The sequence below is a fragment of the Pseudonaja textilis genome, chromosome 4, assembly GCF_049901715.1.
Source record: "Pseudonaja textilis isolate UNSWEBS1 chromosome 4, rPseTex1.2, whole genome shotgun sequence".
Lineage (NCBI taxonomy): Eukaryota > Metazoa > Chordata > Lepidosauria > Squamata > Elapidae > Pseudonaja > Pseudonaja textilis.
Window position 1 is genome coordinate 86,566,465 of NC_141993.1, and position 14,050 is coordinate 86,580,514.

The 14,050-nt window shown below is 45.5% G+C and overlaps 1 protein-coding gene across 1 annotated transcript in view; it reads left to right on the forward strand.

The window, feature by feature from the left end:
- The first annotated feature begins 4,608 nt into the window (after window positions 1-4,608).
- CHRD (chordin) overlaps window positions 4,609-14,050 on the forward strand; it is a 57,354-nt gene continuing 47,912 nt past the window's right edge. The window contains exons 1-3 of the mRNA XM_087933570.1: window positions 4,609-4,951; window positions 10,220-10,323; window positions 12,674-12,800. Of these exons, the coding sequence (XP_087789696.1) occupies window positions 4,669-4,951; window positions 10,220-10,323; window positions 12,674-12,800 (514 nt within the window). The 5' untranslated portion in view covers window positions 4,609-4,668. The remainder of the gene's footprint in view (window positions 4,952-10,219; window positions 10,324-12,673; window positions 12,801-14,050) is intronic.

Sequence of the window (14,050 nt, forward strand, 5' to 3'; positions counted from 1 at the left end):
TCTTTCTCCCTCTCCCCTTCCTCCTCTCTCCTCCCTCCCCCCTCCTTCCTCCTCCTCCTTCCCTTCCTCTCCCTCTTCCTTCCTTCTCCCTTCCTTCCTTTTCTTCCTTTCCTCCTCCCTTCCTCCCCTCCTCCTCCTCTTCTCCCTCTCCCTTCCACCTCCTCCCTCCTCCTCCCTTCCTCCTCCTCCTCCTCCCTTCCTCCATCCTTTCCTTCCTTCCTTCCTTCCTCCCTTCCTTCCTTCCTTCCTCCTCCTTCCTTCTTCTCTCCTCTCTCCTTCCCCTCCTCCTCCCCCCTCCTTCCTCTCCTTCCTTCGTTCGTTCGTCCTTCCTTTCCTTCTCCTCCTTCTCCTCCAAACTTTGTTGCCATAAGTGTTGTTCATCCTGGTCCATTCATCCTGCTTCCTGGGATGGGATCCTTCTCCAATTTTATCGGGGAGTCTAACCTTTCCCGCTGCATCACCACCTCCACCGCTCACTTCTCTCCCGTGTTGTCTCCAACGCCACCATGGTGTCTCACTGGAAGTATCATCCTAAGGTTGCCAATTCCAGAAGCTTCAGATTCTAGAAACAGGATCTCCACATTTTGGGAAGAGCTGGAAGCCTGCTGAAAAGCTGGCAAAAAAACCAACAAACATGGTTTGCTGAATGTATCAGGGAGGATCGATCAGAGCTCAACATCCGGTAGATCTTTCTAGCTTCAGAAACTAAGGAGTGCCAGGACTGGATAATATTTGCATGGGAGGCAAGAAACTACCAGGAAGCCACAGAATTCAGTTATACGTGAGAAAAGTGAACACAGATAGATGGTAAATGGCACAGAACGTCTTTGCTGTTGTCAAGAAAAGAGGAGAACACATAGGAAATATAATATTTTTAAAAAATATATCTTAAGACATAAATTGACTTTATTTCAACTCTTAGAACCAACATTTCTCTTCCAAATTTCCTCCTCTCTTGAAGGGCTCCAATCCAGTTCTCTTCTCCCATCCTTTAGAAGAACAAAAACAAAAAGCCGATAATACAATTGGGAAAAGTATAGGACCACCATTGAGCCCCCTCAAATTTCCGTGGCTAAGCAAGACAGTTGTTTGTCCCGTTTTACAACTTTTCCTGTCGTTAAGTGAATCACTGCAGTTGTTAAGTGGGTAACACGGCTGTGAAGTGAACCTTTGCTTCCCCATTTGTCAGAAGGCCGCCAAAGAGGATGACATGACCTCAGGGCACTGCGACCGTCGTAACTATGAGTCAGTGGATGGAGAATCTCCATTGACATCAGCCTCAGATTGCATCTCAAGAGGGAAGCCTCTGAATTTTGTTCAGATGGCCACGGAAATGTTGCAATGGTCATAAGTCCGAAAAAACAACAACCCTAAGTCACTTTTTTCAGTAACTTTGAATGGTCCTTAAATGGCCTGTCATAAGTTGAGGATTACCTGTACCCCACTTTTTAAAAAACATTTCTAAACTCTTTTGCTTCAGGCTGATCAAATTGATCTCAAAAGAGTGAAGACCTCTGATAAGGACTGCGGGTGGAACTCTATAAATTTTAAATGCTTTCAGAAGTTTGCACCGCCGTATCCCACGCAGCTATTTGATGTTTAGACAAAACACCAACCTTCTGTCACCATCCTCATCCTCACATTTATTTACTAAGTCTGCATTACTATTACTATTAATCCTCCCATCCTTCCTTTCACCCATCTCTTCCTATTTACGACCGTATGACTGTAACCTTGTTGCTTGCATCCTAACGGTTTTTATTGACTGTTTCCTAGTATGACTTGATTGCTTATTGTACCTTATGATTATTATTGTTATACCTTATGGTTTTTGACTCTTAACAGATAATCAGAGTTGGAAGGGACCTTGTAGGTCATCTAGTCCAACCCCACACCCAAGCAAGAAACCCTACACCATTTCTGACAAATGGCAGTCCAATCTCTTCTTGAAAATCTCAAGTGATGAAGCTCCCACAACTTCTGAGGGCAACTTCTGTTCCATGGGTTGATTGTTCTCACTGTCAGAAAGTTTCTCCTTACTTCCAGGTTGAATCTCTCCTTGTTCAGTTTCCATCCACTGTTCCTTGTCTGGACTTGGAGAATAGCTCGACCCCCTCCTCCTCTCTGTGGCAGCTCCTCAAATGTTGGAAGACTGCTATCCTGTCTCCCCTGGTCCTTCTCTTCCCTAGACTAGCCAAGCCCATTTCCTGTAACCGTTCTTCATGTGCCTTAGTCTCCAATCCCCTAATCATCCTGGTTGCTCTTCTCTGTACTTTTTCTAGAGTCTCAACATCTCTTTTATAGTGCGGTGACCAAAACTGGATGCAGTACTCTAGGTGTAGAGTAGGTGCAGTACTCTAGGCTTTATAAGCCTTTATAAGGCTTTATAAAGTGGTATTAGTACCTCACTTGATCTCAGTTGTATCCCTCTGTTAATGCAATTTAGGATTGCATTAGCTTTTTGGGCTACTGCTGCACACTGCAATTCTCGACAAAGATATCTTTTCTTTTTATGTACACTGAGAGCGCTTGCATGCACCATAGACAAATTTCTTGTGTGTCCAATCACACTTGTCCAATAAAGAATTCTACTATTTCTATTATTATTATCATCTTTATTTATTATTATCATTATTTATTATTATCATTTATTATTATCATTTATTAACAACAACAACAACAACAATAATAATAATAATAATAATAATAATAATAATAATAATAATAATAATAATAATATTGCATCTCTATCTGGAAGCTTGCAGGCAAGGCAAGGACAGATGCTCTGCACCCAATCCTAAAGGCCAACACACTTTGGGGTGGGGCAGGGGCACCTGCCCATGTCAGAAGGGCGAAAGGATGCAGTGGCAGGGATCCACGGGGTCTCCAGATCAGATGGATTACAGCTTCCACCCTCCTCCACCCAATTCTCTTGGGGGAAGCTGAGTTAGGTCAATGCAGTAAGACAGTGGCTAGGATTTGGGGGCCTCCACTTTGGAGCTGGATCCGTTTGAAGAAGAAACAGGGTTGCTGAGGATTTGTCTTCATGGGGGTGGTGGCGTTATTTCAGAAGGCAAGGCTGGCTGCCCGATTTTATACATTCCTTTAACCCGCAGGTAGACAATACTTGAGCTGGGGGCGGGGGAGAGCCTTCCGAAGGAACCCCCTTCTTGAGGAATGGGCAATTTTTTCACTTGGAGGCCAGAAAGGGGAGATAAGCCCCACTTTTTGCCAGGACCAAAAGTTTTCATTTTAGCAAAGGGGTGTGTGGGGGGCATCTAGGAGGCCTGGTGGGAAGAGTCAGGGTCAATTTTGAGCACTTTTTGGGCCGGCCTGGAATAAGTGCTTTTTGGGGGAGGATGCAAACTGGGTGTTCAGCAGGGTGGGGGTGGGGTGGTCTCCCAAAATATAACAGGGAAGGCTCCCACGTCACACCTACACCTCCAAGTGGCACCATGGCTCCCCTCTGAGCTGGGTTGGGGTCACTGGTGATGATTGGGGGGGGGGAAGGCAAGTGGGGTGGCCCAGCCAGCCATTCCGGTGAGGGGAGCGGGGTCGAAGGAAGGCCAGAGAAGGACGTTTAGGGTTGGGGAGGAGGCGTTCTCCTGCCCCTCTCCTGCCCGTCTCCACCCGAGGCTGGCCACGGGACTCTCAGGGTCCCGTCCCGTCCCCCCGGCATGGGCTTAGTCTGCACCCCCCGCTTCTCCATCTCTAAGGACTCCCTTTCTTTTTAAAAAAAAAAGTTTTATTGATTTTACAAACAAACAAAACAAAACAAAACACCATTAAACATTAAAAACATAACACCTCTTTCCATTGTAGATCTTTACAAGGCAAGTAATGTATTGTTTTATATCACGTACTTATAATTTATCCCATTTCCATATAAGCACGTAAATTCCCTTTACCAAATTCCACATTGTTTCTCTTTAATCATTATTCAATCATATTTCCTTTCTGATTTATCTGCTATTCAGTCATCAAATTTATATTTTCCTCTGACTTGTTTATAATTATTCTCATCTAGTCTTGGAGTCTCATCTAGGACCCCCTTTCTTAAGGGATGGGCAATTTATTCCCTAGGGGGCTGGAAAGGGGGAGATAAGCCCCCCTCCCCACTTTCTAGTCAGGCTGAAAGTTTTCATTTTAGCAAAGGGGGGGGCACATCTACGAGGCCCAGTGAGGAGAGTCAGGGTCAATTTTGAGCCCCCCTCTTTTTGGACCCGCCTGGAAGAAGCACTTTTTGGGGGGTTGCAAACTGGACGGGGCAAGGAGTCTCCCAAAGGGGAGAGAAGCCCCCACACACACTTTTTGGCTGGGATGAAAAGTTTTCATTTTAGCAAAGTTTGTGGGGGGAAGGAGGGGGGGAGAGTCAGGGTCAATTTTGAGCCCTTTTTGGAATGAGCACTTTTTTGGAGGGGGGCTGCAAATTTGGGCGGGCAGGGGGTGGGGGTGGGGTCTTCGTCCGCGGAGGCGCGGCGGGAGGGGCCCCGATCCGTCCCGACGACGAACCCCCTCCTCTCCCTTCTCCATCCTTCTAGCGCCCCCCCCCCCCCTCCACGCCCCCCGCGGCGGTGTTGAGCGCGCCCCCGCTGGGGCTGTGATCTGCAGAGTCCTCCTCGCCTTTGTTTGTTCAAGCCCATCGAGCCCCTCCGTTCGGCTCGGCCGATGCCGGAGCCTATAAAACCCGACGGGGCTCGGGGCTGGTCCAGAAAGCGGGGCTGGGGGGCGGCAGCGAGTCGCTCCGGGATCCGAGATCGTCTCGTCGCGATGAGCCTCTTGGGCGCCCAGCTGGTGCCGCTGCCGCTGCTGGTGGTGATGATGGTGATGGTGGTGCCGCCGCCCGCCGCCCTCGCGTGGCCGGGCCCGGGGTCGCCCGTCGGACCCGCCAAGACCCTCCTGCCCATCCAGCCCGAATCGACGGAGCCGCTGCCTGCCAAGGGCGTCCAAGGTAGGAAGCCTCCCAAAAACGGAGGAGCCAAGGAGTTGTCTGTTTTTCGCGGGCGGGGGGTTTTATTTTTATTTTTACGAAAGAGTTCGAAGGGACCCTGGGAGGTCATCGAGTCCAACCCCCTGCTCCAAGCAGGAGAGACCCTCTGCCGTTCCACGACAAGGGGGTTGCCCGATTCTTTCTTTCTCCCTCCACCACCACCACCCCCGCTTCCTCTCTACACTTCTCCCTCCCCTATTTTTTTTCCCCTATTATTTGCTTTTATAAACTAATAAAAACTTGGCGTTTTTATTAGTTTATAAAAGCAAATAATAGGGGGGTAAAACAGGGGAGGGAAAAGGATACAAGATAGATTGAGACCTTGAGATAGGGAAGGACCTTGGAGGGGTTTTTTTTTTCTAGTCCAACCCCGTTTCAAGCAAGAAACCCCTCTTATCCTTCCAGACAAACGTGTCTGTCCAACCTCTTCTTCAAAACCCGCAGTGTTGGAGCAGCCACCGTTTCTGGTGGCAAGCAGTTCCACTGGTTCATTGTTGTCACTGTTTAGGGAAGTGTCTTCTTCATTCCAACTTTGCTGCTCTCCTAGATCGGTCCCCATCCAGGGCTTCTTTGTCCTGCCCTTCGGGTGCTTTTTGGAGGATAGCTTGACACCCCCCTCTCCTTTCTTCTAGGGGGCAGCCCCCTCGAGTATGGAAGAGCCTGCTACCGTGTCACCCGCGGTCTTTTTCCCTCCAAGGGCGGATCCGGGCCGCTTTCTTGGCGCGGCTGGCTGGATCCCTCCGTCTCCAGCTGGCTTCGACGCCCTTGAGCGCTTTCCCGACCGCTGCGCTCCGTCCCTTCCGCAGCCACGTCGGGGAAAAGGGCCCGACGCGTGTGGGGCGGGTGGGGGGAGAGAGAGGGGGTGTCCGGACCCCCCACACACACCAGGTCCTTGGAGCCCCGCCAATCCCGAATTCTGGGCCGGTGGTCGCGCGCTTTGGAAGGGCGGGCGCAGTGCCTTGGGGGGACCCCGCGGGAGCTGGGAGTTTGGAAGGTACCTTGGAGGTCTTCTAGTCCACCCCTCCGCTCAAGCAGGAGGACCCTCTACTATTCCGGACGAATCGGAGGTCTCCCTATTCTCCAAAGCACCAAGCGGTGGGGCAGGACAAGAAATAACTTGGGGAAGATGGCCACTTAAAGAGAGATCCAACTTAGAAAGAAGGGATAACAATGCCTAACAGTTCAAACATTTCATCGGTGGGACGACTTGCCTCCAGAAGTTGTGCCTGCTCCGAAAACTAGTGGCTTTTAAAAGAAGAGATTGTACCGCCGTTTGTCTTCAACGTATAGGGTTTCCTGCTTTGACCAGAGGGATGGACTAGAGGACCTTGAAGGCCCCTTCCAACTCTGCTGTTTTCTGTATAGTCTGCTCGGCAGCGCGACCCTCTCCCGTCCTTTCCCACCTGACGGCGTGTTTCTGAACGTGTGAAGAACTCCGAGGAGGCGCAGCCGCACTTTCCGAGTTCTGTTAGATCTGCCCGTTTAGGGGGAAACGAGACAGGGACAGATTTTTGGAATTAAAGCGGGAGGGAAGAGACAGAATGAATCTCCTTCGGTCATTAAAATCAAGTAGGTGAAGGCAGATTCTCGCCTCATTTCCTACTTGCTCGTCTTGGGTATTCACACGTGTCAATTGTTTTTTTTTTAAGCTTTAGTTTCTTATTTTTGGCTTCGTTCGTGGGAATGATCTTTCATGATGTTACGTGTATCCAGAGGTGAACGCTCCGGCTTGCAGAGGTTTAACCTGTTAAATGCACGCTTTGGAGTTCGCCCCATATGCTTCATCCTGGACAAAATGAGCCAGTTTTCACATTGCATTCTTTGCACAATACAGTCGTTTATATAAACCAGAGGTCTCCAAACTTGGCAACTTTAATAAGACTTTTGTGGACTTCAACACCCAGAATTCTCCAGCTATACTGGCTGGAGAATTCTTGAAGTCCACAAGTTTTAAAGTTGCCAAGTTTGGGAACCCCTGATATAAATGCAGAAATGGCTAAGCCTTTAGCTGGTCTGGATAAGTGTGTTGTATGAATATTGTCTCGTTAGCCAGTGTCTCAAATACTGGTTCAAGCATCTTTTGTCCATATGCCTGGACCCCAACTTTAGCAAGGATTAAAAAAAAAAAACATTCTCTGTATGGACCATATCTTCTTTTTTTTTTAAATCATTGCTGTCGCACCTGAAGGCAAGACAAGAAGTAAAGGACAGAAACTTATCAACGGGAGATCCAACCTAGAACTAAAGAGAAATTTCTTAACAACTAGAACGGGGCTCCCCAAACTTGGCAACTTTAAGACTTGTGCACTCCAACTCCCAGAATTCTCCAGCTAGCTGTGCTCCTCCATCACCGGAGAGTTTTAAGAAGATATTGGACAGCTATAGGTCAGAAATGGCAATAGGGTTTTTTTTGCTTGAGCAAGGGGCTGGACTAGAAGACCTCCAAGGTCCCTTCCAGCTCAGTTTTTTCTTTTTTTCCCCTTTTTTTAACATTGAGAGCAATAACCAAGTTGAAGGGGAAATTCTTGGGGAAACTCTGATTCAAAGGAATGCCTTCTGGGAGGGGTGGAAAATAAAAGAATAGGGGCTGTAGGATATGGTGATTTGGATCAGCTGAGACCTTGGCCTTAAATGGCTGTGGGGAGGGGCATGAGTGGGATAAGAATAAAGTAGCAAGCAAACTATTTACTAAGTCTGCATTACTATTACTATTAATCCCCCCATCCTTCCTCACCCATCTCGTCCCACTTGTGACTGTATGACTGCAACCTTGTTGCTTGTATCCTAACAATTTTTATTGACTGTTTCCTAATATGATTTGATTGCTTATTTGTACCCTATGACTATCTTTAAGTGTTGTACCTGATGATTCTTGACTCTTGACGAATGTCTCTTTTCTTTTTATGTACACTGAGAACATCTGCACCAAGACAAATTCCTTGTGTGTCAAATCACACTTGGCCAATAAAGAATTCTATCTATCTATCTATCTATCTATCTATCTATCTATCTATCTATCTATCTATCTATCTACCTACCTACCTACCTACCTACCTATCAATCAAGTTGTTTCCTCTCCAGTTTTGGACGGTTGGAATTGGATGGGGTAGGATGGGATGGTGTAAGGCCGAGGTCTCCAAACTTGACAACTTTAAGACTTGTGGACTTCAACTCCCAGAATTGCCCAATCAAGACATGGCTGAGGAATTCTGGGAGTTGAAGTCCACAAGTCTTAAAAAGTTATCAAGATTGGAGACCTCTGCTTTAGAAAAAGAGTTCCTCAACCTTTAGCAACATTAAGATAGGTGAACTTCAACTCCTAGAATTCCCCAGCCAGGAATTCTGGGAGTTGAAGTCTTGGCCCAGGAGGAGAAATAATAGTTCAGACCTAAGAAAACTGCTTAGCATTCTGTCCCAACCATTGTCTTCCCGAAAAGGTAGATACCAGCTCCCATATTTTATTTATCCCAAAATACCCGAAGGGGTCCCAAGTGAAGAAGAGGAAGTCTTCTCTGCGGTCATGTAAATCAGGGGATCTCCAAACTTGGCAACTTGTGAACTTCAACTCCTAGAATTCCTCAAGTCAGCCATGGCAGAGGGATTCTGGGAGTTGAAGTCCACAAGTCATAAAGTTGTCAAGTTTGGAGACTCCTGGGCTAGATGAAAACCGAGTCTTGTGAGAAAGGCTCATTTTGTGCATAAGTGTGTGGCTTACATTTTTTATTTTTATTTGGCAAACCTAGTTTGGTGAATTTAGCATCCCACATAGGATGCCAACCCAGAGAATGGGTTGATTCACTTGCTCGATTTTAAGTACAGTGCAGAGGTGGTATTCAGCAGGTTCTGACCAGTTCTGGAGAACCAGTAGCAGAAATTATGAGTAGTTTGGGGAACTGGCAAATGCCACCTCTGACTGGCCCCGCCCCCATCTCTTCTCTGCCTCCCACTGAGTCCCAGCTGATTGGCTGGGTCTTCTTTGGTTGCCCTGCCCAGGAGAATGGAGCTGGAAAGCAGGTTAGTGGGGTGGAGAGGGAATGGAGATTTTACAGTATCCTTCCCCTGCCATGCCCATCAAGCCACACCCACCAAGCCACGCCCCAGAACTGGTAGTAATCTTTTTTGAATCCTACCACTGCTTCCCTCTCTCCCCTCTTTCATTCTTTTCTTCCTTTCTTCCCTCCATCCCTACCTTCCCTCTCTCCTTCTTTCCTGCCTTCCCACCCTTCCACCCTCCTTCCTTCTTTCCTTCCTCTCTTCTTCCTTTCCTTTTCCTTCCTTCCTTTCCACCAAGCCACACCCACAGAACCAGTAGTAAAATAAATAAATAAATTTTATTCAATTTTCAAAGATTAAAAACATAAAATACAACTTTATACATCCTTATATCAACATCAAGACATCTCTTACATTTCCTTACATTTTTTCTATATATATAATTTCTTATTCCATTGCCATTGCATAATTCTTTCCTTATTCTTGTTACAAATCGATATATTTCACCATATGCTTTGATTTTCTCCATAATACATATACATATTTATATGATTTCTCATTCTTTACCTAATTGCCATTTTAATTTCTTTTTATTCTTAAACCATTCATACCAGGCATCCCAGACTGTGTAATATGTCGAATCTTCCTTATCTTTTAATTTCAACGTTAGCCTGTCCATCTCTATACAGTCTTAATATTTTTTTCATAACAACATCCTCTGGTGGTACTCTTTCCTGCTTCCAAAACTGTGTGTAAGAGATCCTTGCAGCTGTTAAGATGTGTAACATAATATATCTATCTTTTTTGTTACATTTTTGTGTTGTTATGCCTAATAAAAATAGTTCTGGTTTGGATTCCATTTTCTGTTTTATAATTTCTTCTAGCCATTGTTGAATCATGTTCCAGTAGTTCTTCACTTCTGGGCAGGTCCACTACATATGAAAATAAGTGCCTTTTTCTTTCTTAAACACTTCCAACAGTTTGGGCTTAGGTTAAACATTTTTATTAGCCTAGCGGGGAATAGATGCAGGAATAAATTTTTTAATCCACCACTGGTACAGTGTTTTCTCAGACATGGCCACTTTTAAGACACACGGACTTCAACTCCCGGAATTCTGGGAACTGAAATCCATGTGTCTTAAAAGTGGCCACGTCTGAGAAACATTGATTTAGTAGGCTTGGCAGCTGGTTCAATGCACATTTTTCTGGAGCACTCAAACCTCTTTTCCTTTGCAGGTTGCTATTTCGGTGGCCGGTTCTACACCTTGGAGGATACCTGGCATCCTGATTTAGGGGAACCCTTTGGCATTATGCACTGCGTGATATGCACCTGCGAACCAGTAAGTGTAATTGAAGATCCAGGTTATAAGGCAGGTGTGGTTGAATTGGCCAGATTTCCCGGGTTTTTGGAATGAGGGATCCTGACACAGCTAGTCCTTGACTTACAGTAGCTCATTTAGTGACTGTTAGAAGTTAGCAACAGCATTGAAAAAAGTGACTGATGACCATTTTTCACACACTTACGACCGTTGCAGTATGATCGTGTGATTTGCATTCAGTGCTTGTTCATATATATGTATGTATGTATGTATGTATGTATGTATGTATGGTATTCAGCTTTGTTCGGGTATTTTCCCACATCATTGTAGTTGTGCTTTTAAAGTTGTAGCAACGTTTCGGCAGAATCTCATCTGCCATCATCAGGCTTCTGTATATTCTGTATATTCACTATACAGAAGCCTGATGATGGCAGATGAGATTCTGCTGAAACGCTACAACTTTAAAGCAAACTAAGTGAATCAACTGACAATGCATGTGCGAAAATACTAAACATATATATATATATATATATATATATTTGTGTGTGTGTGTGTGTGTGTGTGTGTGTGTGTGTGTTTCTGAGGTTTTGCAGGTATTTGTATGTGGATCTTACGGGAAAACCCAAAACCAGAGATACACACACACACACACACACACACACACACACACACACATACAGTTTATTTATGCATTTTCAGTTTACATACATAAGTGCTTTGTGAACAGCATATTGTCTGAATCCATTTGCTTACATAATAAGACTTTCCCAGGTCTTAATTTCTACCTCTATTACCCAACCATTTGTAGAACAGGTCCAGTGGTGGGATTCAAAAGTTTTTACTACTGGTTCTGTAGATGTGGCTTGGTGGGCATGGCTATGTGATCATGTGACTGGGGGGGTCTCACTTAGCGACATAAATTTTGGGGTCAACTGTTGTCGTAAGTCAAGGACTCCCTGCAGTGTGTTCCGCCAACTGGTTTGATGACTCCATTCTTGTGTTCAGAATCCATACTATGCAGCTCCACTTTAAAACTAGGAAACATCCCCGTCTAGAAATATTTCTAGAAAACGTCACTCTTAAAGCAGTCAATTTAAATTTTATTTTACCTAGCTCCCTACCTCAGCTAATGAAGAACCCTATCCACAAATATACTAGAACACAAAACAGCAGAGAATTTGGTGGGCCAAAGAATTTACCTTGTAACTTGGAATTTTTTTTTTTTCTGCTTATTCTCATCCAAGCCCAACATGTATTTTACTACCTCGACACCTGTGCTATGTGGTTGGGCTTAGTTTTGGGGGAGGAAAATAAGGGGTGAAAAATTTCTGCCTCTGCCTATCAGCATCCATCGGTATTCATCTGGCTAGCGTCCTGTCAGTGTATGAGAGAATTGAGGGCTGTTTGGAAACTGAAACAGTATTTGCTGTGTGAGCAAGAGGGAGACAGCAAGGAGCCTGGGCGTGGCTTAGCTCAACTGTTCTGTACTAAAGCTGCTCGGTGCTGTGAAACTGAAACTCCTCTCTTCTGCTTGTGTTTTGCATTTGGAAGAGATTTCTTTTCAGGTGGGGAGGGGGAGTAGAACTCCTTAGCATCAGAATGTGTTAATAATAATTAGTAATAATCCTAATGCCCTGATGGTCATTTCGAAAAATCCTATCTTAGTGCACACCTAGAAGCCAAGAGGAACATACGTGCCAAATTTCAAGTTTGTACGCTTTATGGTTCTGGAGATTTTGTGATGATGCATGAGTGGCATTTTGCAAATATATAAATATATAAATACAAATGCAAATACAGGTAGGTAGGTAGGTTGGTAGATAGATAGGTAGATAAATAGACAGACAGACAGACAGACAGATAGATAGAAAGACAGACAGACAGATAGATAGAGACATAGATAGAATCTTACCAATCCCTTAAGGATTTGTGCTAAAGCAAGACTCACATACAGGTAGTATGAAAAGTGGTCATAAGTCACTTTTTTCAGTGCTGTGGTAACGTCAAACAGACACTGAATTAACGGTTATGCTTCAGGATTACCTGTGGCCTCTCCTTTGCATATCAAGAATAATTCAAAAGTGCTTCTTTCCACGCTTGGAAGGAATAGAATTTGGAAGACCAGTGTGTAAATAATTTGGATCCATTTGGCTGCCAAAAAGTTGATGCCACATTCCTAAATCAGGCAAAATATTGATGATAAGTAATTGTAACATCAATGCAAAACGACAGGAGGATTTTGCCTGGATGGGAAGATTCCGCATCATCCCTAATAAAACACACAAAAGTGCTAGGATTTGTCTCTCCAAAACCAGAAGATGATCTGGTTTTCTATTTCTAAGATTTTCTATTTCCTTTTTCTTCCCTACAGCAGAGAAACCGGAGAGGGAAACCTGCCGGCAAAGTCACCTGTAAGAACGTTAAGCATAGTTGCCCCAAACTTCCGTGTACCGAACCTATTGTGCTTCCGGGACAATGTTGCAAATCATGCCCCAAAGGTAAGAAAATTACAGGGGGGTGGGTCCTCACTTAACGAACGGCCTTGTTTTGTGACCATTCAAAGTTATGGCGGTGGTGTAAAGAGATAGCTTGGCAAACAATCCTCGCATTTACAACGGTTGCTGCATCAGCAATCACCTGATCAACATTTGTATTCTTCCCAACTGGCTTGAAACCAGTTTGCCACTAGCAGAGTTAACCCCAAAGGGGCTTCTGAAAGGGCAAGTGGACTTTCTTTGTTTTTTTCCTTGAATAACAACTGAAAAAAAATCCCAAAGTTGCTTTTTCAGGAGGCAACTGGACTTTCTTAGTTTTGCTTTTGAAGACATTTCACTTCTCATCCAAGAAGCTTCTTCAGCTCTGACTGAGTGGTGGGGGATGGAAGGATTTATATTCCTTGCAGACAGCTGGTCATTTGCATCCTTTTAAAGGGTCACTGAGGCCACTTGGAGGATTATCTGTGTCCTCAGGGTCACCTGAGTAGTGCTCCTGGTTCCTGTAGTCTGCAGTTTTTTCCACTGAAAATCCATTCTCACTTGCACACCATTCCAAGGGCGTTCATCCCAAATCGTAAAGCTAAAGGTCTGAAGAGATCCTCAGCCATCCAGGTTGTGGTTGTCGCAAAGATGCATTTTTCAGGAGGCCACTGGACTTTCTGTTTTTTTTTTCTGGGCTGGTGATCGTGAGCTTTGATGTAAAGTCATGCTGGTCATATGACCACGGAAATGTCCACGGACAACACTGGCTCTCTCTCGGCTAAGAAGCGGAGATGAGCATTGTGCCCTAGAGCAAAGGTCTTCAAACTTGGCAAGTTTAAGACTGGTGGACTTCAACTCCCAGAATTCCTGAGCTAACAAGGAGGAATTTGGAAGGGGTTGAAGTCCACAAGTCTTCAAGCTGCCAAGTTTGAAGACCCCAGCCCTAGAGAGTCGGACACGACTGGACAAGGGAGACTTTTATATCAGGGGTGTCAAACTCAAGGCCTGCGGGCCAAATCTGGCCCATGGGGTGCTTAGATCTGGCCCATGGAGCCACCCTGGAAAGAGCAAAGGACTGGCCTGCGGGGTCTCTGCCAGCGAAAACAGAGCTCCGGAGGGCCCTCCCAAGCTCCGTTTTCACTGGCAGAGGATTGCAGGAGCCCCATGCAGTTGAAAATGGAACTTGGGAAACCGTTTTCACTGGCAGAGTGTTCGGGTCACCACAGGCGCCCCCTGATATGAGTGATGTCAAGCTGTCCCACCTTGGCCAC